This window comes from Culex pipiens, chromosome 2, assembly GCF_016801865.2.
Source record: "Culex pipiens pallens isolate TS chromosome 2, TS_CPP_V2, whole genome shotgun sequence".
NCBI classification, from domain to species: Eukaryota; Metazoa; Arthropoda; class Insecta; order Diptera; family Culicidae; genus Culex; species Culex pipiens.
Window position 1 is genome coordinate 18,108,027 of NC_068938.1, and position 22,820 is coordinate 18,130,846.

Consider the following 22,820-nt stretch of genomic DNA (forward strand, 5'->3'; position numbering starts at 1 on the left):
ATGAAACGTGGATTTTATAAATATCAAAATCCAAAAAATGGTTTTTCCCATACAAATTTATATGGAAAATTGATTCGCTTTGCGCAAAGTGAGGACAAAACCAATCGTTCCCAAACATTGGGGAGTCGTTCAGGACCCAAAAAAAAAACTGAAAAAATGCTGTGCTGGCTAAATTTGGGCAACTTTATTTTTTTTCCATACAACCATATTACACCCTACTGGCCCAACTACTAATTAATTTTGATGTAGATATTCGTTAATCTAAGTGAAATAGAAAGCATTTAAAAGTAACGATCGAATTCATTTCCAAGCAATTGAGGGATTTATTGAGAATATAATGATCAATCCAGAAGCACAACCAAGACTCCTGACGGTGTCAAACATGTCACTACAGAACCATTAATGTTAAAGATTTTCAAAATCAATTAAATGCTTGAATGAGCTATTACAATCCAGCTATTGGTCCTTCAGTCATCACATACTAGTGGATCCCATAGTCGAAGTGCAAGCTAATCTCTCTCGCGAAACCACGTACGAAGACCTCCGTCGATTGGCGACGTTTTACGACCCGCTCAAAGCACGTTTTTTAATGGCATCGCACCAATTCGCATTAAAATCAACACACTCCACCGGTGTCCTCCCGGGATGAGCTGCTCCAAGGTAGAGGTGGTGCATCAAACGACCATGTAATGATGCGTTACGAAGTAATGACGTTCAACGTGCCTCCAAATGAGGCTATTATTCTCGGCTAATTTCTGCGTTGTTCGGATAAACCGGCGTCGACATGAATACTGGGCACGTGTTAGGAGTGGGATGCAACCAATGCAAATGTTGACACAGAACATAGTCAGACTCACTCTATGGCGAGGATCATGAACACTGCAATTGATTCCTTCATCTGCCTTATGGACTCATATATCGCGTTCTTGCCTCACGTTTCCTCACGGTTCAACACTTCTCGCGTGGACAATACCTACTTTGCCTAGACACGATCCAGGTCTCGTCTACACCGTTTGTACGGAACTTGCCGTCGTCGTCGTCATCCTATATGTCGTTGTCATTACTTGTCATGTAACGTTCCCACCTAGTGCTCCTTTGTCTAGTCGTCGTCGTCCTCTCGTCGCACGTCGTGCCCTGAAGATCTAGACCTTCCCCCACCTTCTAACTTTCCGGGCTAATCCACCGCAAGTTCACGTGAATCTCGCCGCTATTAGCAATGCTGTCAGATTAATTGTTGTTTATTGCATTTTTGTCGCATTGATTGTGTCTTTATGGAGCAGCCCGGGCCACCTTCGTCCAGCAGTTTGTTTAATTGTTACGCTGCGTGCCGTGCTGTCTTCACCGCCGCCGCCGCCGCCACCTTCAGGTTTGGTGGTCAGCGCCGATTGGGAGACTCGCTGGCTATAGCGAGGGAGAAACACCTTCTTGGCGTGGTGTCCCTTGAACTAGGCAAACGTGCGGTCGTCGTAGAGGGTGGTGGTTGACAGAATTATGATCTGCTAGACTGGGCCGAGACAGATTTATGCGTTTATCGTTCTCTGTGTAAGGTTGTGGAGGCTGCGGTGAGCAGGTTGGTTGGTTGGTGAGGGAATTTGTAATTGAATCGGAATAACAAATATACAACGGAATTGTGGAATAAATTAGGGGTCGGAGTGGAGGTGGTTTGGACCGGACTTCATGAGGTGGCGGAATAATTTGTTCACCCGTCCTGATCCCGGTAGATACAGATTGGCTTTGGAAAGTCGTAAAGCGTGTGGGGAAGACCCAACTCGAGAATGATGCATTTTCCAGGAAGGAGAAACGGATTTGATGATAGAAAATTGCTTTTGATCATCATTGCACGGAAAGGAGTTCCATCTAAAATTTGACCAAAAAAATGTGTTGATCACTCGAAAAATGAACTTCTTAATTTGACCTCCTAGACCCACCTCCATGTGAACATATCGACTCAGAATCAAATTCTGAGCAAATGTCTGTGTGGGTGGTTGGATGTTGATCGAAATAATTGCACTCGATTATCTCGGGACTGGTTGAACCAATTTTGTCCATTTTTGGCCTCATTCGATCCGTTTTGAGGTCCCCTAAGTCACTATCTATAAATGTTGAGGTGAAAATTGAAAAAGATCAGGCTGAGGCAACTCTTAGCTTTATTAGCCTAGTTATCCCAAGCTTTCTTCATGTTATGACTTTTATGGTAGAAAATTATTTAAAATTATGTTAGGTTAAGTTAAATCATGTTAAATTTAGTTAAATAAAGTTGAATTAAGTTTATTTTAGTTTGATTGAGTTAGTTGAGCATAATTAAGTCAAATTAAATTGAATTTAGTTGAATTTAGTACAATTTGGTTTTGGCCGTTACAAATATTTTTTTAAAATTTATGTCGCTCCCCTTCAAAGTTGGCCTCAATAGTCAGGAGGCAACAAATTTTTTTTTCGAAAAACTTCAAAATTTTATTGAAAATTTATGTTTAATCAACTGAAAACCAGTTAAAATACATTTTCCCACGTTTATAATCATATTCAGCATGTTTGAACTCCTTTGAAAACATTTTAAATTTTCATGAAACACCAACGAAAAACCAACGAAATATCTCGATATTTTTAAAACTAATGATTGGAAAGCAACTGTACGCCTGTAAAATGCATTTTAAAACACTTTTTTCATCCAAATGTTTAAACCTAGGTTTGTAATTTCAATTTTTATTTTTTTTTTGCCCCCCCCCCTCGACTTTGGTCAGAGCGATGGGACATAAACTTCAAAAAATATTTGCAACGGCCTTATTTAGTTAAAATAAGTTAAAATTATTAGGTGTTTTAGCCTTGTTAGCCCAAGCATTCTTCACGTTATGACTTTTATGGTAGAAAATTAGGTAAAATTATGTTAAATTAAGTTAAATCAAGTTAAATTTAGTTAACTAAACTTTATTTAGTTTAATTGAGATATTTAGCTGAAATAAACTTTATTATGTTAAATTAAGTTGAATTCAATAGAATTTCGTTCAATGTTGTTTATTTAGTTAAAATAAGTTAAAATTATAAGGTAAAAATAAATTTAATAAGTAAAATTAAGCTAAACTTAAATCAATGTTTTTAAAGATTATGTCAAAAAATAAAATTCCGCCACCCCCCGACCTTCTGAAAAAGTTGGCAAAATCTGACAGGAAATGCATTTGTGCAACCGTGAAACATTTATTTTCTTCAATAAACGACGAAATAGCTACTTTCTGTACCGAAAATAGACAGATCGAATAGCATCACTTGAAAACAATGCTGAAAAGTACATTTTCACTTGTTTCGAAAAGTACACTATTCAACATGTATTGGTTGATTTAAACGATTTTTGACAAATACATGAAATTTTCATGAAATTCACCAGTGTGACAGGACTCGCAAAAATGTTGTATGGATCGTTCGCAAAAATATTTTAAGCACTTTCGTATTATCAACTCGTAGACTCGTTGGAAAATGTACGATCGTGCTGAAAACATCCCTTTGGACATGTTGCATAATGCATATTAAAACACTTTTTATTAAAATGTTGGAACCATGGCTCGTAATTTCAATTTTTATACTTTTATTTTTTAAGTTGGAATAAATTAAATTTAGTTAAATTTAACTAAATTTAGTTTAATTCAGTTAAATGTAGCTAGTTTTTGTTTAATTTAGTTAAATTTGACTCAATTAAGTTGAATTAATGTGAATTGATTTTCACCAAGTTTAATTGAGTTAAATTTGCTAAAGCTAGTAAAAAATCGTAAAAGTAAAGTAAAAAATTTCTCAAGCTAGGTCATAACAGAAAAATTGAGTTAAAATTAGTTACATTTAGTTTAATTAAGTTACAATAAGTTACATTTCGGTAAATTTATTTAAAAAAAAATATAAATATAGTTTAAAAGAAAAACAAAAATTTTATATTGTTTAAAGATTATCATGTATCTAGGTATAGTTGAAAGGAATCCCATATCTCTATCTAATGTATTTAAATACTACAGCTTGTAGACCGATTAGTACCACTTATAAAAAAAATGAAATTGAAATTGATATTGTTAAATGCTAATGGAATGCCATAAAATCTAACTGATATAGATAACAAACTTTCCGAAAACATACAGCTTTTAAACTGACAGCATTTTTTCAGCTTGCAAATAAGTAACATTTTATAACAATTCAGCATTTTTTACTATCTCAAAGACCTGGTATAAGCTGTCAAATTCAGGATTGTTTTAAGGATTTCTTAATAAAAAAAATCGAGGATGACAAAAAAATACTATTTTTAAGATTTTTGAACTAAATTTCAGATTCACGATAAACCATGAAAGGCGTTTTATCTCAAAGTTGTGATAAATATTACTTAAACAATCCAAAAGAAAAACCTCGTATAACCTAAAGAATTTATTACTAAGAAGCGAAATTTTAGCTGATCCAACGAAAAATTTACAATTCTAGCAAAAAAATTGGCAGGAATTTCAAACAAGTTTACAAAATAAGCAGAAAGGAAGGGTGAATGCCATCTTCTCGTTATATTTTAATTTTTTTTTTATTGATTTAAAAAGATCTTCAGTCCTTGAGACTGATCTATCATATGACTTAATTCTTGCTGGGGTTGTTGCAGTAGGTCACGTGATCTACTTCTTCCAGCCATAAACTGCACTTTTTACCCTCTCGATAATCTCCTAGGGTGTATTACTTCTGGACCGATTTAATGAGCCACCCACCGATCATCACTGCAGTCGTCGTCCACTTTTAAGTGAACGGAGTCCACTTTGAATTCCCTTTCCCCCGTCGTTCAACCCAAACTTGCCGAAATCCAAGCTCATTATCACAATCGATAAAATCGATCTTGCATTTTCACACATCCATTTTTTTTTCGTCGTCGTCATCATCAACATCATCAGCTGAATTTTGGCAAACGGAGACTGAGGTGGAGAAGGGGCACCGAAACTCCAAATACAGTTAAATGCACTTTGGTCTGCCGACGACCGGATCGGTGGGAACCCCGGGACGCTCCGGGGAGGATTAAGCCATATTCGACGACCCCGGAGAGTCTCGGAGACGAAACGAGATAATAATGTTTAACACATTATTACATCCCAGCTGAAAGAGGAACAATTTCGCAAAAAATAAAAAAATGTATGCAATCATAACAAGAGACGCGTACAAATGTCCCCCGAAAACCATCCGCGATATCGAATTTGATACCCCTCGCTCTGCTCCGCAGAAGAAGTCGTTGCACTCGTTGCGAAACTGGAGTGGATCGATACTTGAGACATTTGCATATGGATGCCATTCGAGGTTCTCTTGACGTGATTGTGAGAGGATGATATCCTTGGACGGCCGGCGATGATGATGTCGTCGGGACAACAATAATATCGCCTGTTTTGCCCCGCCAATAAAGTGACGTATTTATTTGCCCCTCGAAGATGAAGATATCAGCGCGGTTTATCTGCGCTGACAGGAGGAGTGCACCAGTTGGTGATCAGTGCGAAAGGGTACGATTTGAGGTTAAGAATGCAAACCACTGCGGGACTGGAGTTGGGAATTCTTTTATTTACAGGAATCATACTGAGATTTTGTTGTAGGGGAAAGATTCAGTAGTTTCGGCGAAGAGATCTCCGGTTGCTCCTTTTTCAATATCGGTGAAGTATCCCATCCGGATATTCACAGGATTCGCAGAACTTCTGAGAGAAAAGCACTCAAGCGGCTTCGGAACAGCTCGGAATTCATTGGTGAACGCACTGTTGTAGTACCGTGGACACAGGGAGTGAGATTCCTGCAAAGCTACCGTTCCCGGTTGTCTTAGTCCGCAGTTTCCCATGTTCCAGTTCTGGTGACAAGACCGTCTAGTCGTTCCCAGCAGGCTCGTATGAATACACTGAACGTTTCGCGCCGCCAACTTGGGATCAAGAATCGACAAAGCCGTATCCGGACCATCAAAGCCAGGTCCAGCCGGATCGCAAACATCGATCCGTCCAAGCTTCCTGAATCCGAACCGTCTCCCGGCATCCATCGCTGTCTGGGCTCCAAAGCTGAATCCAAACACGAGTCCTTCCGCCGGATCATACCCGCTCTGCTCCAAATCCCGCAATCTCCAAACCAACGAATCCACGATACGGTTGAAGTTCGGAACCAACCCCCTGAAGTAATCGATCGTCTGCGAGTACTTGTGGTAGTCCATGCAGATTACGCAACCTCCTCGGTGTGCAGTCAAGTTGGATAGGGTGTCCGCAACCCAGGGGGTGTCCTCCGAGCAGCTACCCATCCATCCGTGGACTATGATGGCGAATCTGGAAGCACCCTGATCGCAGTTACTCTCCCGGAAGAAGATGTTCTCATCCGGTGACGTTCGAATCTGAAATTGATCACTTGATGAGATGTTAGTAGAACGACAACTATTCGTGAATAAAGTATACCTTTCACTAGATCCAGCTTGGATCGCCACTAAAAGAAGAAATCCAACGCGAAACATTTCCACCTCCATTCGGAACAACCTGCTGGAGTGCGATTGTCATGAAACAGAAACCATTTCTTCTTTTATACGCAAGAGTAAATACGGACACCGGACTGCGATACAATCTTTATGGCTTGGAAAGTGGATTAGAAAATTATACACGAGAGCGAATTGGGAATCAAACTATGCTTTATTAAACGTCGTTAACGTTGTAAGGGTATGTTATTGTGGTCAACGCAAACAAGTCTCCAGTGACACCACTCTGTACATCTGAAAAGTATCCCATCCGAAGATCCGCAGACAAGCTCGCAACAGGTCGTAACTCAGCACACCTGGCAGGATTCGGAACCGCCCGGAACTCATTCCGGAACGCACTGTTGTAAAACTTGGGGCACAGCGTGTGCGCAACCACTATATCGGCTCCCGGTTGCCTCAGGCCACATTCACCCATGTTCCAGTTCTGGTGACAGGTTCGGCGCTTCACTCCCACCTGGCTGGTGTGGATACACTGGACGTTACGGGCCGCCAGCTTGGGATCCAACATGGCGAACGGAAAATTAGGAACGTCGAATGCCGGTCCAGCAGGATCACAAACATCAATCCGTCCAAGCTTCCGCAGTCCAAACCGTCGACCAGCTTCGGTGGCCAAGTGTGCGCCAAAGCTGAATCCAAACATGAAACCATCAACCGGATCAAATCCACCCCGCTCCAAATCCCTCAACTTCTCCGCCAAAGCATTCGCAACATGACTAAACCGAGGCACCAGTCTTTGAAAGTAGTCCTCCTTCGAGTACTTGCTGTAATCCATACAGACCAAACATCCTCCCCGGTGGACGGTCAGGTTGGACAGCAAATCTGTAACCCAGCGCGTATCCCCCGAGCAGCTGCCCCTCCACCCGTGGACGACGATCGCGAACTTCCCGCCGCCACCTCCTTCGCAGCCACTCTCCCGGAAGAAGATGTCCTTATCCAACGGCGATGGAACGATCTGAAAAGAATCGCTACAAGTTTGTGCTACTCTCGATCTACTCACAATCAATGCCGGAGTTACCTTTCACTCCTCCCGGAGTGGATCAGCAGCAGAAGCAGGAATCTCAGCCGGACCATGACTACCGAAAACGGGATGGACCAACTGACATCGCTGGGCTCTGGCTTTTATACCGGGCGGGTGGATCGTCGTCTGACCTGTTTTTGGCATTCCATTCATGTAACATAGAAAAGTGGTGATGACTGATGGTTTGATGGTGTTTTTGAAATATAATCGTGACTGATAAATATTCGAGGTTGTGTCAAAAATTGCTTTCTTGTTGAAGGTTGAGAAAGTGGATTTGAATAATAATTCAATTAACTGTCAATGAACCAAAGTCGTTCAGAGCTATCGCGTTGGATTGAATGCTTTATTCATCGGGTATTGGCATCTAACAGATACGAATTAGCTGATTTGTGTAGATGAGCCCTTAAGCATATCGTCGCTGACGTGCTATCTTGTCACACGCGCATTTCTCACCTTTTGACCTTCACTGATTCCCAAAATTGGAATGAAAGAAGAAGTTGTCGTGCAATCTTGACACACCTTCGGTCAACGCACAGAATGGTTAACTAACCAAAACATGTTTGTTTTTGCTTACATTGCGTGCTCTATTTTTTGTTTAGCAAGGTCAAACATTAAAGCTTTTTTTCTTGCACGGAATGAAGCTTAATCGAGAATCTTACTAAAATTTAGTTTAAAATCCTAAAAACAAAAAAAATAAACTAGTTGTTTTATGAACAACATTTTTTTAAAGATAGAAATCCTAAAAAAGTTCTTGATTTGACAGCTAGAATATTAGTAAATTTTACTTATTTGCCAGCTGGAAATATGCTGTCAGTTTTTCAAACTGAATGTTTTCAGTTAGTCTGTGAGCCAATTTAGCAAAATTTTCTAGTTAGTCCAAGCATTTTTTCGACTGTTTCAATAAAAAAAAATTAAATAATTTTCAAAATTTGTCATTAGTGACATCGGGCTTGATACCTTTTACACAGCCTTTTGGCTGGGCTTTTCGCTATTTGGTAGGTATTTTAGTGAGTCTTAACGAGCAGTTAGGTGTTGAATTCTGTTGCATATTTTTTCATTAATAGGGTGTCAAAACCGCATGTCAATTCAAATGTAGTTTTACAATAGGACATAACCTTGTGAGTTTTTAAGCAAGGTTAGGACCATTTGAAAAAATATCTTCGAATTATTCGGTACAACGATAAAACACGCTTTTAGCCCCAGTTGATTTTTTTTTTCAAATTTGCTTCAATAAATTATACAAAAAGATACCAAATCTATTTCAATTAAATTTTATCAAATTCAACTAAATTTAACACAATATTGAACAATTAATTATGTTTTATCAAATTTTAAAACTAACTTAATCCACCTATGTGGTTGGAGCCTTCCTCACAACAATGGCTGTACACAAGTTTCATCAATTTTTTAGATCCGGCTTCCAAAAAGTACATCGATATCACTTAAGTGGCCATATCTCGAGACAGGGTTGCCAGATCTTCAATGTTTTGCACTCGTTGGAAAGGTCTTTTGATAACCTAACCAACAATGGGTCGGATAGTGAATCCGTACATAGTTTACATACATTTAAGTGAGATCCGGCTTCAAAAAAGTACATCAATATCACTTAAGGGGCCATATCTCGAGACAGGGTTGCCAGATCTTCAATGTTTTAGACTCGTTGGAAAGGTCTTTTGATAACCTAACCAGCAATAGGTCGGATAGAGGATCCGGACATAGTTTACATACATTTAAGTGAGATCCGGCTTCAAAAAAGTACATCAATATCACTTAAGTGGCCATATCTCGAGACAGGGTTGCCAGATCTTCAATGTTTTGGACTCATTGGAAAGTTCTTTTGATAAGTTAACCAACAATAGGTCGGATGGTGGATCCGGACATAGTTTACATACATTTAAGTGAGATCCGGCTTCAAAAAAGTACATCAATATCACTTAAGGGGCCATATCTCGAGACACGGTTGCCAGATCTTCAATGTTTTAGACTCGTTGGAAAGGTCTTTTGATAATCTAACCAACGATGGGTCGGACATAGTTTACATACATTTAAGTGAGATCCGGCTTCAAAAAAGTACATCAATATCACTTAAGTGGCCATATCTCGAGACAGGGTTGCCAGATTTTCAATGTTTTGGACTCGTTGGAAAGGTCTTTTGATAACCTAACCAACGATGGGTCGGATAGAGGATCCGGACATAGTTTACATACATTTAAGTGAGATCCGGCTTCAAAAAAGTACATCAATATCACATAAGTGGCCATATCTCGAGACAGGGCTGCCAGATCTTCAATGTTTTAGACTCGTTGGAAAGGTCTTTTGATAACCTAACCAACAATGGGTCGGATGGAGGATCCGGACATAGTTTACATACATTTAAGTGAGATCCGGCTTCAAAAAAGTACATCAATATCACTTAAGTGGCCATATCTCGAGACAGGGTTGCCAGATCTTCAATGTTTTGGACTCATTGGAAAGTTCTTTTGATAAGTTAACCAACAATAGGTCGGATGGTGGATCCGGACATAGTTTACATACATTTAAGTGAGATCCGGCTTCAAAAAAGTACATCAATATCACTTAAGGGGCCATATCTCGAGACACGGTTGCCAGATCTTCAATGTTTTAGACTCGTTGGAAAGGTCTTTTGATAATCTAACCAACGATGGGTCGGACATAGTTTACATACATTTAAGTGAGATCCGGCTTCAAAAAAGTACATCAATATCACTTAAGTGGCCATATCTCGAGACAGGGTTACCAGATTTTCAATGTTTTGGACTCGTTGGAAAGGTCTTTTGATAACCTAACCAACGATGGGTCGGATAGAGGATCCGGACATAGTTTACATACATTTAAGTGAGATCCGGCTTCAAAAAAGTACATCAATATCACATAAGTGGCCATATCTCGAGACAGGGTTGCCAGATGTTCAATGTTTTAGACTCGTTGGAAAGGTATTTTGATAACCTAACCAACGTCGGGTCGGTTAGTGGAGCTGGACATAGTTTACATACATTTAAGTGAGATCCGGCTTCAAAAAAGTACATCAATATCACTTAAGTGGCCATATCTCGAGACAGGGTTGCCAGATCTTCAATGTTTTGGACTCGTTGGAAAGGTTTTTTGATAACCTAACCAACGATGGGTCGGATGATAGACCCGGACATAGTTTACATACATTTAAGTGAGATCCAAATATATGTGAAAACACATTTTATACATAACTTTTGAACTACTTATCGAAACTTCAATCTGTATAAAACTCGATCTATGGGACCCTAAACCAAGTCGAATGCAACAAGTTCGGGTCAAATCGGTTCAGCCAGTGCCGAGAAACATGAGCTAGTTTGTTGGTCACATACATACATACACACACACATACACACACACATACACACACACATACACACAGACATTTGTTCAGTTTTCGATTCTGAGTCGATATGTATACATGAAGGTAGGTCTACGACGTTTTTATACGAAGTTCATTTTTAGAGCAGGATTATAGCCTTACCTCAGTGAGGAAGGCAAAACAATTAAAATAATTTTATTAGTTTAATTAAATGTAATTAAATTTTACAAAAAAAAAAACAAAGCAATCCACTTTAACGACCCCGGGTCTTTTGTGGGCTCTGTTGCAAGTTTCTGATCATTTCTAGGCATCCGAAGGTTATGTGTGGTGAGTCACCCAAAACCTCTTTTACGCAAAATGACCGATGTTTTACTTCCCCATCCGATAGAAGGCCAGGAGGATAAGGCGGGAATCGAGCCCGCGCCTCATAGCATCTTATCATAGATCGGCAGCCGAAGCCGCTAACCACCGCGTCACGAGGCCCTCGCGGACCTTTTACAAGTTTTAACTAAATTATAAGAATTTCAGGGAATGTTACAAAATTTACTTTAATTAAATTATTTTAACCTGATTTAACGAAATTTAACTGAATTAAATTTTATTTAAAATAATTTAACTTAAGCCAACATAATTTAACTAAATTTTACATAATTTTATTAAATCAAACAAAATTTAATTAAATTTTTAAACATTATTAAAATTGATTAATCTTTATTTGATTTAACTGAACTTAATTATACTTAATTATGCTTAATTTAACTTAAATTAACTATATTGAACTTTATTCAACTAAAGTTATGTAAATTGAACTTGATTTAACTTAATATAAATATTTTTTTTTAATTTAACCTAATTTTACTTAACTCAACTAAATTTAACATAATTTTAGTTAATTCAATTTTATTAAACTTATTGAATTATAAAATAACTTATTTTAACTTGATTTAAATATTTTTTTAATTGAACTTAACTTAACACAATTTTACTTAAATCAACTCAATATAAGACTACTGCAAATTTTTTTTTTGAAGTTTATGGCCCTCGACTTTGGCCAAAGTGTTATGCAAAATACAAGCCATGGTTTTTACATTTAAATTAAAAAAGTGTTTCAAATGCATTTCACACCTGCCCACATGTTTTGCAATCTTTAGGTATCAAAATTTCAAAGTATTAGCGAAATATTTGTTTTTGTCGAAAAAAATCGTAGTACAGTACTGCATACTGTACAACGAAATATAAAAAAATAATTAAATTTTGTTGATTTATCTCAAATATGCTAAATAAGATTTAAAATGCAGGAAAATGCATTTCAAATTATTTTCAGTTCACCAAACTACTTTTTCAATTAAAATTTAGAAGTTTTTTGAAAAAATACATAACAAAAATTGGCGAACTCAGCGATACGAGACGTTCTGTTTAGATCTCGAACTGATGATATCTGTCAAAAAATCCATGTTGCCGGTTCTAGCTAGTTTTTCGGTAAAAGTACGCAAAATTGTGCTGAAACATCATTATTTTTGGTCAAATCTTTCCTGTCATATAGATTTGGGCTGTCAGATTTGGAATGCAAATCAGAAATCTCACGTTGGTAAATCTACCTGTAATTTTAGCTAATTCAACCAAAAAAATCATTGTTTCACCAATTTGAAGCCAGCTAACTTGAATTATGTTAATTTTAGATGCAACTCCTTTCCGTCTGGAAGGTCAAAAATCGACGTGCAACAAAATATCAGAAATTTCTCATTTTATGACATATTTTATAAAATAAAATTTGTTTAAATTCATTGTCTAATGGAATACAACACAAAATTTTAGAATGATCGAATCTAGTATTATAATCTTTTAAGTAATTTTAAATATCTTTAAATTTTCAACTCCCAGTCCTTTTTGGGTTGCTCTCTTACCAAACCCAACAATCTCAATTGCATTCTTGACCAAACAGAAACATTCTACGCTTCCTTGCTCAATAAAATCCCCAGTCAAATGAGCCTCTTCGCTGGATTTTGCTCATCAATCGAAGAATTGAGACCGCGCTCGCGTATCGAGATCGAACAGCAGGAAGACTTTGCGTCTCTTCTACAGGGTATGATCCGAAGACGACGTTGTCCGATGACGATGAGGGGTGAATTGCTTATTTACACATCACAACTTGAATTGCGATTGTCCTCGAGGCGGAGACTTTCCTTCTTCCGTTTTTGTATGGAAAAATAAAATCAAGATGTTTACGACAAGTGATGCCACAATTAATGCGAAATTAAGATATAAAAAAGTTTATTTATCGACGTGGGACGCGCGCGAGTACGGCCCCCAGGAAGACGTCTTCAGTTTCGCGGCGCGGGTCAGGACGCTTTATTTGTGTCCACGAAGTTCTCAACTCTTCAGTTCAGGGTGGTTTGGGTTATGCAAACCGGCATCTTTATCGATCGCCGAGGGCTGGGCGCGGGTTTTGGGCGGTAATTGTGCCACCCCCTCAAAGCACCCCTCAAAAGCCCTCTCTGGTCCAAAACGAAATCTGTTTAATGCTTAATTTTATTGTTTCGGTCGAATTATCTTTTTGCCCGGGGGTCTCTGCCAATTTTTGACTTGAATACTCTGCGTTTTGCAGGCGTTTCACACACAGAGAGGGAGGATTAAAAGAGAATGGACCTGGTGCCGAATTTATTGACGAACACACCACCAGGTATTGTCCGGCTGAATTCTTGCAAGTTTGGTCCTCGTAGATTGGGCTTATCGCATCGGCATCGGGTCACAATATTGTGACAAATGGAACCGATTCTGAAGGAAATTGGGTGATTTGAGCGCGAAATTAATACAGATTTGTCATGACAATTTAAAAATAATTTTAGCTTATGGGTTGTTTTCGACTGGTACACTTGTTGCGAGTTGTTTGTGGCTTTCTCAGTCAATAAAACAGATCAAACGATTTTGTTGTTTGAAATTGCCCGACGTTTCGGCTCGGGTTTGAGCCTTTTTCAAGGGAAATTATGGTCCTTTTTCAAGGGAAATTATGGCCATAATTTCCCTTGAAAAAGGCTCAAACCCGAGCCGAAACGTCGGGCAATTTCAAACAACAAAATCGTTTGATCTGTTTTATTGACTGAGAAAGCCACAAACAACTCGCAATAATTTTAGCAAAAAGAACTGCATTATTCACAAAGCATGACATCAGTAAACTAATAAATGTGCAATTCGCCCTCACCAGCAATCAACCCGTAAAACCTTAGCCCAATCTGTCCTCGCACTCAATCGTAACTCCGGCTGCCACAGACTTCCGCGTAACGCCCGTACTATAAACAACCCCAACTGTTGAGGCCAACTCCAATTTCTCACTGCACACAATAATGGCAAACCATGTTCCCACTAATGATTTCTCCTGATGTCCTTCGGACTGCTCCAATAAATCAATCGCTCTGGACGGAACTCCGACACCTGGACCCTTTTATTGAACCGGAGTGCCGTTTTTCAAGTGATATCGATTTGAGCAGCTCCTATTATGACAGCTCGAGTCGGTAGTAGGTGTCACGACCTCACCCCTCCTTCCATGATCTCCACGGATTAGCCAAGTTCTAGCTAGATTAATGTCAACTCTCGGTTTCACTCGGTGCGTGGATTCCTCAAAGTGCAGGGACCGCAGCAGGAGTCGTCCCCGGCGTCTAGCCAGACCTCAACGCCTCTGTGGTAGCAATTACTAACGCTGTCAATAGGCATCAGGCTGGCACCCGAAGTTATTGGAAGTCAATCGGGCAAAAATGGCTAGTAGCTCGTAGGGGGTCTTCGGGGCTTTAATTTCGATCGATTTGTTAGTGCAAGCGTACTTTCAGCTGCGATCTGGTGAACAATTACTCAAAACATGCTCGTCGGAGCTCATGTGTGTGCATTTGTCAAATATGATATTGCGACGGATGTTGGTTGAAGACACGCTGCAGAGATCAGTTCTCTGTGTTTTCGATAGTTTGTTTTTTGGTGTTTTCTCAATGACATTATTTTATCTTTAACAAAATAACAAAATGATAGCTGAGATAAAGTGATGTAAATCTCATTCAAAATCAATCAGATGTTTAACGTTCTTCAGTTCAGACTCCATAATCCGTAGGCCTTGCAAAAATTTTAACTACAGATAATCAAACCTTATTTTAGATTGTGAAGCCGTTTTTTCTAAAGAGATTTAGAATTTTTAGATCAGAGATTTCGCCCAAAATAACGGTGATGAAAAATTGAGAAAATATATTTGGTAATTTTAATAGGCAGTTTACCATTCAAATTTTACTATAATTGGGTGACAGAACTCGACAGACCTCAGATTTAAGATTTATTGTAATTTTGAATTACTTATTCTTATCAGATTTTTTATGCATTTTTGTAATTCAGAATTTTTAATTGAACGGTGTAGATTTATAATTTTTGTAAACTTTTAACATTGCATTTTGTCAGCGCAATAATTTATGACGCTCGACTTGTTGAACAATTGTAATAGTCAGAATTTGAACAACCCTTTACAATTTCCGTTCCCTTCCCTCGTCTTCCCACTGAGAATTCTGGCTCGAGCCTCGACTCGATTCATGCTCGATCTCAAGCCAGATCGACTCGAGGCTCGAGCCAAAATTCTCAGTTGGTTGCTTTTTAATGGGCTTTTTGCCTGATATTTTTTTCAGAAAAAAAGTAGAAGTCTTATCAATTAAAAACAAATTTTCCAGCATTTATGATCAGATTTAATATGTTTGGGTTTGTTTTAAATTTTTTTGAACTATTGTGAAAATTCCAACGTAAAATATCGAAAACAAATTTTTTTTTCAGCGAAATTTTTTTTTCAGAATTTTTTGATATTTTGCAAAACAACTAGACTAGTGTTATATGAATTTATACACATTTTTTAATCCAAATGATGGAACCGTGGCTAGTCTTTACAATTTTTATATTTTTTAATCTCGCCCCCATCGATTTTGGTCACAGTAGATGGACATAAACTTAAAAAAATATTTGCATTGGCTTCGATATAAAATCATTATTATTAATAAAATCAGTATTATTGATTCACAATTTTTTTATAAGTTTTAGGGGACTTAAATACTCTGAGCCATAGTGCGTTATGGTACAAAATCAAGTTGAAGCTAAATTCAGGTATTAAATTTCGAAGGATGAGAAAAATTCTTCAGCGATAGGCTGTATGCTATATCTCAGAAACAATTGCACGATTTGCAATGTTCCAGAGAAAAAAATGTAGGAAATCTTCTTAGATTTTGAAAAATATTTTGCCAGTGGTGCTTTTCTTTCAAGAAGTATTTTTTTTTAAAGATCATAGGGTATATGACCCTATTTTGGACCTAGTACCTATTTTGGAAATATTTTTATTAATCGAGGTAGTTCAGGCTTTTAAAGTACGAATTTACTGAATCCAACCAACAGAAAGTGTAAGCAGGATCGTTTTGTAGCTTACCTCTTCCAAAAATGTTAACATTTTTGATTATTTCTGCTTTTTTAGACACTTTTTCCAATGCCACTCGCATTTCCTATAATTTTCCTAACACATCGATTAGGTCCAAAAATTTCGGCCTCGTTGCTTATCACTTTTGGCTCGGGACACCTTGTACAACTTTCTGTTTTGCACTAGCATCAAGCTATTTTCAGCCGGTTTCCGAGTAATGTAAGTGTCATTTATTTAATACTTATATGTTTTTAGTCACTAAACCGTTGAAATTACTGCTCTATATAAAAAAAAAACTCAATTGAAAAAATATTTTTGATGAATTTATTTCGATACTTAATTGAAATTTAATGCCAGGTTTTTACTTAATAATTTTGATTAGTTTTTCCGGCTATAATTATTTCAAATAAAACTATGCTTTAAAAAGCAAATAATCAACAAAAACAATGAAAATATGATTTTTTTTTATGATAAAAATGCAAATTTAAGATAAAGATAGGGATGATTTTTAAGACTGATTGCAATCTGGCCTAAAATTTAAACTGATGTTGATATATTTTTCTCGCAACCTCATTTTCACCAATTTAGCTGCACCTATTAATTAATGTTTGCTTCAAAAATGCAATCTGGCTACCCTGCTGGAATTGAACTAGAAACGAATGAAAAACCAAACCAAATCATTCAATCGTCAGTTGTCATCGCGACAGGCGCTGTCAACCTTGCTCAAGTGGTTTTGATAAGGTAGTATGAATTTATTTAAAAAAATCTAGGGTTAGTTTTAAAAAGGTCCTAAGCGCTAGTCGATCAGTTTTCGATAAATTTACGAATAATAAAACTTAAAAATGCATTGAATTGTCATCTGCACGTCTTTTAAATGCTCCCTACTGGAAAACAATAAAAATTCGACATCAGGGATACCCTCTGACTCGATTCCTTAGGCAAAAAAAGTATTAAGGGTCGCTTTTTATCGTTGTTGTTTATATTGGGAAAACGCAAAAATGTATGCAGAAAAACATCGTTTCAGTATTTTCTGCCAGGTGGCGCGGGTGTTGCCCAAAATTGTCCAAGTGTAAGATTCTTGTAGGAATTCAATTCACTACAACTTTGCCGAAGGGTGCAAAACGATCTGAGATGACCCTGATTTTAGGTGATTTTTTTTTAAATTATTTTCTTATGTACTTCTTATATATCCAGTATATACCTTCAAGTATATAAGTCGATTTCTTTTCATCGCATTGCTACTAATTCATCAGGATCAACTCGGATCGTTTTGGACCCTTCGACAATGTTGCAGGGAATTGAATTTCCTACAGGATCTCACACTTGTACAATTTTAGGCGAGACCCGCGCCACCTGGCAGATTTTTTTTTGCGATTTTCCCCATATAAACTTCAACGATAAAAAGCGACCCTTAAACCTTAACCGATTTGGCTCAAAAAAGGCACAGTTACTTATTATTGCCTAAACAATTGAACCAAGGGGTATTTATTGAGATTTCCCAAATTTTTTAATTTTGCTTTCCAGCCTTATATATATAATTAAAAATACAGGTATTTATAACGTATTTTCACACAATGGACAGCGTTGGCTTATAATAAATTACACTTTTAGATTACTACGTCAATCATGTTTGAAACACAAATAAACCATAAATTTGATCAAAATATTTCGATGATTGTTCATTTTTCCTTGTTCTGAAGTGTAACTGTATCTCCAGCTATGAAAATTTATAAATTTTTGTGAGAATTTAAATCATTTCAAAAAACAATCTAAGAGATTTTGAAAGAAAAGGTGTGTGAAACAATTGCGATAAATGGAGAGCTAGTTAAGTCTTTGGGCACTTCGCAGTGTTGCTAGTTGGGCAAATTGCAGCTTTCAAATCATCCCGGATCGTTTCCTGCAAGCTCCGGAAAGGAGAGATAAAATGAAATCATTGCAACTGTTAGAAAAATAAAAATCTTCGAAAAAAAATCGTAGCATTAGAGGTAAATGCGATGTTAACTTTGAGGATATTTTATGATTTGAGACATAACTAGTTACATGGCTTATTCAACACCTACAATATAATCAATTTTGAAACTTTAACATAACAGATGCGAAAGTTTCACACCAAGTTACAAGTTATAATCTCCCTTTAAAATTTCTTGATTGTTTCATAGGTAATATTTGTACTTCAGCTCTGCGTAAAATTTAGAACTGAAGATAAAAAAAATCTTTGTAGCTTTTTTAAATATCTCTATCATTCATTTCACTTAAGTTGAGGTGGTTTTATTGCGAATAATAACGTCTCAACCCTTTTCTATGTTCTAATGCTTGAACATTTAGTCGGAAGAATACGCAAATTGGAAAATAGGACAGCGACCTGCTAAGGATGCGTGCGTTTTCCATTCAACATAATTATAACACGTTTTCAAATTCAAATCCATTATTTTATAATAATTATTTAAATTCTGAAATAAATAATTTTCAATTTAAATCGTGGATAGGCCCTTTGGTTTATCAACCCGAGTTTTTGTAAGTGTGCGTGTTGACGCCGTACGCCGCAATTCAAGCTGTCAAAATTTCAACCAATCAGAGTGTGGGTCCAAAATAGGTTCAGCGATGTCTCCAAAATACATTCAATAAGTCCAAAAAGCATCCAAAAAATGTTTTACTTGAAATGCTTATTACTATGAAATGGTTAAATTATTTTCATTTTTCAATAGTACACTTTGTTAAGCATAAATAAAGGCACAAAACGATCCTGAAACGAGCCAAATTAGTTAGACCTTTCCTGAGAACAATGCAAAATATGTTGCCGCTTTGCATAGTAGGTCCAAAATAGGGCCATATACCCTACCATCAAATAAATTTCGCTCAAAAAATCAATTTAATTTTTTCATGTCAAGATTTTCGATATTTTTTAAAAAATACGATTTTTTTCAAAATTTATGTCTTCTAAATTGAAATTCCAAAAATATATATTATACATTCATATCAATGTAAAATATAAATTTCAGGAATTTAAATTTTAAACAAAAATTGGATTTTCTATTCTCTGTGTACCTATTTTTTCGAAAAGTTCTTATCATAACCAACAAATTTGTCGATGACACCAAAACGATCACACAATCCCTTCTCAATATTTTACAAAAGTACTTTTCCATTAAGAATTCCATTTTACATTTGTAAATGATTTTTTATTTTTGAATAATTAATTAAATATTGTATTAAAAAAAATCCTGAAATACGGTATTTGGATATTTTTTTTAGCAAATTACTTTTATTTTGAATGAGGTATTGTCGATATTCTTCGATAAGGTTATCGCTGATATCATACTCGTATTTCGATAACCATGATTGCTGATATAATGTGTAAAGCATACTGTAATTCTTTTTGTAATAAAATTATGACTATGCTTGAAATTTGAAAAAAATATCCCTCATCCCCCTGGACCAGAGCCGAGAGACAAAAACATAATATAAACTTTGTACTAGCCTAACGCAAAATAAAAATCGAATTTAAATTATTTGAAGCACTCTTGCATTCTTAAGAATTTCTCACATGCCCAAGGCATCGCCAGACTAGACCATGAGTCAGCAGCGTCTGACTTTTGAGCCACATGGTATTGATCCGTTTTTATTGTCAGTCCACTCGGGGTTCAGAGACTGTTGGCTGTGACGACAGATCGATCGTGATGGACCACGGTCTTCAAGCGGGAGAGATCTCTAACCCACCACCACCACCGACCGTTCGGAGGAGGGCGTTTGATGATCACGGGGTGGACACGGGCCAGGCCAGACCAGGGAACACGATGATAAATGACGCGGATTAATTTTGCATGCAATTAATTACTTTCGGTTTCGCAAACTCGTGTCTGGGTTGGGCCCCGGTTGTGTTGATACTGGGCGCTGATGCTGGTGCAGCTGGACAAAGAACAATCACGATGTGTCTAGACGCCTTGGGCGTGCAGCAGTGGAGCTAGAACGGGCCCACGACGGTGGCGGGCTTCTGCCCCCAAGGACTACCGTTCGATTCTTCAGCGCGCCAGGGAGCCAGGTGCTGTTATCGGTTGGAGAAATCAATTTTCGAGGGGATTTATAACTGAAACAAAACGGTAGTAATTCATGAAACTCCGTTAGCACTTGCATTTGGGTTCTACCTGAGTCGATCTGATATTGAAAATATTTAATGAAATCAGGTCAACTAACTTTTGTGAGATTTCACGAGCAAAATCAATACAAGCGAAATTCTGAATATTTTCTTTCCTTAAAAGCTGAGACAAATGAAGGAAAGCTGCTTCTAAATGTTATCGCTTCTTCCCGGCACGTTGTCGTAATTGTCCCCAAATGGAAGTGCCGATAGGCATTTCTAGCGCGGCGGTTCGCTACATTTATAAACTAAAGTTGACCTTTTGCCGCGTATAACCGTGCTTTGTCCACCGCGCCGGTTGAGACAGGTCGGGATGGGCCCTGTTTTGCGTAACAAAGCCCTCCCACTCTCCAGATTTGGAACGATCTACTCTGTATAGCACGCGGGTTACCTTTGCTGCTGAATGGACGTACAGGCGAACCTCGCTGAGATGACAACTTTAAGTTTGGGAAAAGTTGCATCCTTGGCTGTGAAGTTTAAGTCTGAGCTAGAACCGAAGTAGCAGTCGGAGTTGGAGTTGTAACTTGTTGAAAACCCGGAGTCGAAATCGGAGATAACAGACTGCCTGTCAAACTACCAAACCTCCACTGTATTCTAGCCTGTGCATCGTATCTCGTAGATACTAAGAGGGGGATCCGCGCCGCCGATGATGGGCCAAAAATGGACAAAACATTTTAAGCGACTGTCAGCCGCGCAACGCAACGCATCGCAACGCGCCGCCGCACGAGAAGGTGTTGAGGTGTCTTGACGCGTCGCGCCGTATTGTGTTCGGCGTGTGGAGACTTTATGGCTCGGGCAAGACGCGCCGCAAAAGGTCAACCCTTTTTCGTGCGATCGCCTCGACGCGGACTAGAATATCGCACGAGGAAGTTCTGCGCTGCCGCTGTTGAGCTGGAAAGCGATGATTCATGCTGCCGCGGGGTAGCCTTTGACCGAAACCGTTTCCGTAATTAGCCGGGTACACCGTCTATGCGGCGGCGAGTGTAATGACTGTGGTGCGGGTGATGTAGTTGAACTTTTGAGGATGAAGTTGTAGCGCACTGAAATGGGGAGATATGTGCGCTAATTTGAGATGACCTGCACTGCACTTGCATTTATCTCACTTTGCGTGTCAAAATGTTAGCTTATACAGGGTATCGTTTAGCTGGACGCTAATTGTTTTCTTTGACCCTGGGGTAATTTTTAAAGCGTTTTTACTGATGCAATTTTTTTCAAATCCTTCACGAATATTTTTGTTGAACCTAAAAAAACTAAGCATGATAATGGTTGACTACCAAATGAGTTGCTAGGAAGATGAATAAAATGACCAAAATGACCAAAATGACCAAAATGACCAAGATGACCAAAATGACCAAAATGACCAAAATGACCAAAATGACCAAAATGACCAAAATGACCAAAATGACCAAAATGACCAAAATGACCAAAATGACCAAATGACCAAAATTCATTTTGGTCATTTTGGTCATTTTGGTCACTTTGGTCATTTTGGTCATTTTGGTCATTTTGGTCATTTTGGTCATTTTGGTCATTTTGGTCATCTTGATCATTTTAAGCATAAGCATAGCATAGGTGCCCACCCGCAGTTGCTACTCCGTTATTGACCAGGACCTCCAGAAGTTACATCCACGAGCCGTGGAAGATAAGTGGGAGCTATCTTTCCTCGCTTCGCAACTTCTCAAAGGCCCCTATCATGCTGATCAATACCGGCGCCGGCCACGACCAGTGGTAGAGTCACGGGGAAGTGGATGGGAATGTTAGTCCGATACTTGAGTGGTAGAGACCGCCCAATCGACTGCTTCTCCGACAAAGTATCACATGAGTTTTGAGGGGGTTAGTAGACGGGTATGAGGTCAGGATTCACGAGTGGCAGTGATGTGACCATGAGCATTTTGTTTATCGGTTGAACATTTTAAATCTTAGGCAGCCGGCTGCGGAAAGATAAATAATTGATTATTTATAAAGTTTTGTTAATCGAACGCGTGCCAACCGAGCAATAACGCTATGGGCTGGACTTATCATTATATTTTTACTGTTGGTACAATTTAGATAACGCGAGCAAATTTCAACAAATAGTAAATAAAAGACGCTTTACTCTTCATAAAATCGATAGTTTGATGAGTTAATACTGTATAAATTATTACGATCAACGAATATAAACGAAAAGAAAACAGGACACCACGTAGCCGATTGTAATGAAATTAAAGCAATAACTTAAACGAACTAAACCGGCGGCGTGCCTTCCAATCAACGATGATAAAAGAAGGACTTATGAAAAATAAAATATCAAATATCAAATAAAAGGCTCCGAAAAATACGTTGCAGAATAACCGCGAGGTCCCGCTACTAACAATCGAATACAAAAAAAATCAAAAACGCGCGCTAATGGTCTATCCTAATTGTTAGCGTATC

General features: G+C 38.0%; 2 protein-coding genes across 2 annotated transcripts in view; both read right to left on the bottom strand.

The window, feature by feature from the left end:
- Nucleotides 1-5,557: 5,557 nt before the first annotated feature.
- Nucleotides 5,558-6,478, bottom strand: LOC120430853 (uncharacterized). Its single transcript, XM_039595977.1, has 2 exons — nucleotides 6,411-6,478; nucleotides 5,558-6,362 (listed from the first exon to the last, which is right to left on the bottom strand). The coding sequence occupies exons 1-2, from the start codon at nucleotides 6,476-6,478 to the stop codon at nucleotides 5,558-5,560; spliced, it is 873 nt and encodes a 290-aa protein (XP_039451911.1).
- A 163-nt stretch (nucleotides 6,479-6,641) lies between these two features.
- LOC120430852 (uncharacterized) overlaps nucleotides 6,642-22,820 on the bottom strand; it is a 31,251-nt gene continuing 15,072 nt past the window's right edge. The window contains exon 2 of the mRNA XM_039595976.1: nucleotides 6,642-7,436. Within this exon, the coding sequence (XP_039451910.1) occupies nucleotides 6,642-7,436 (795 nt within the window). The remainder of the gene's footprint in view (nucleotides 7,437-22,820) is intronic.

Excerpts from the sequence above, each read along its gene's own strand:
- LOC120430853 (XM_039595977.1), bottom strand. The coding sequence starts at position 6,478 with ATGGAGGTGGAAATGTTTCGCGTTGGATTTCTTCTTTTAGTGGCGATC. Across the intron at positions 6,363-6,410 it reads CAAGCTGGATCTAGTGAAAG|TGATCAATTTCAGATTCGAA; the intron begins GTATACTTTATT and ends CATCTCATCAAG.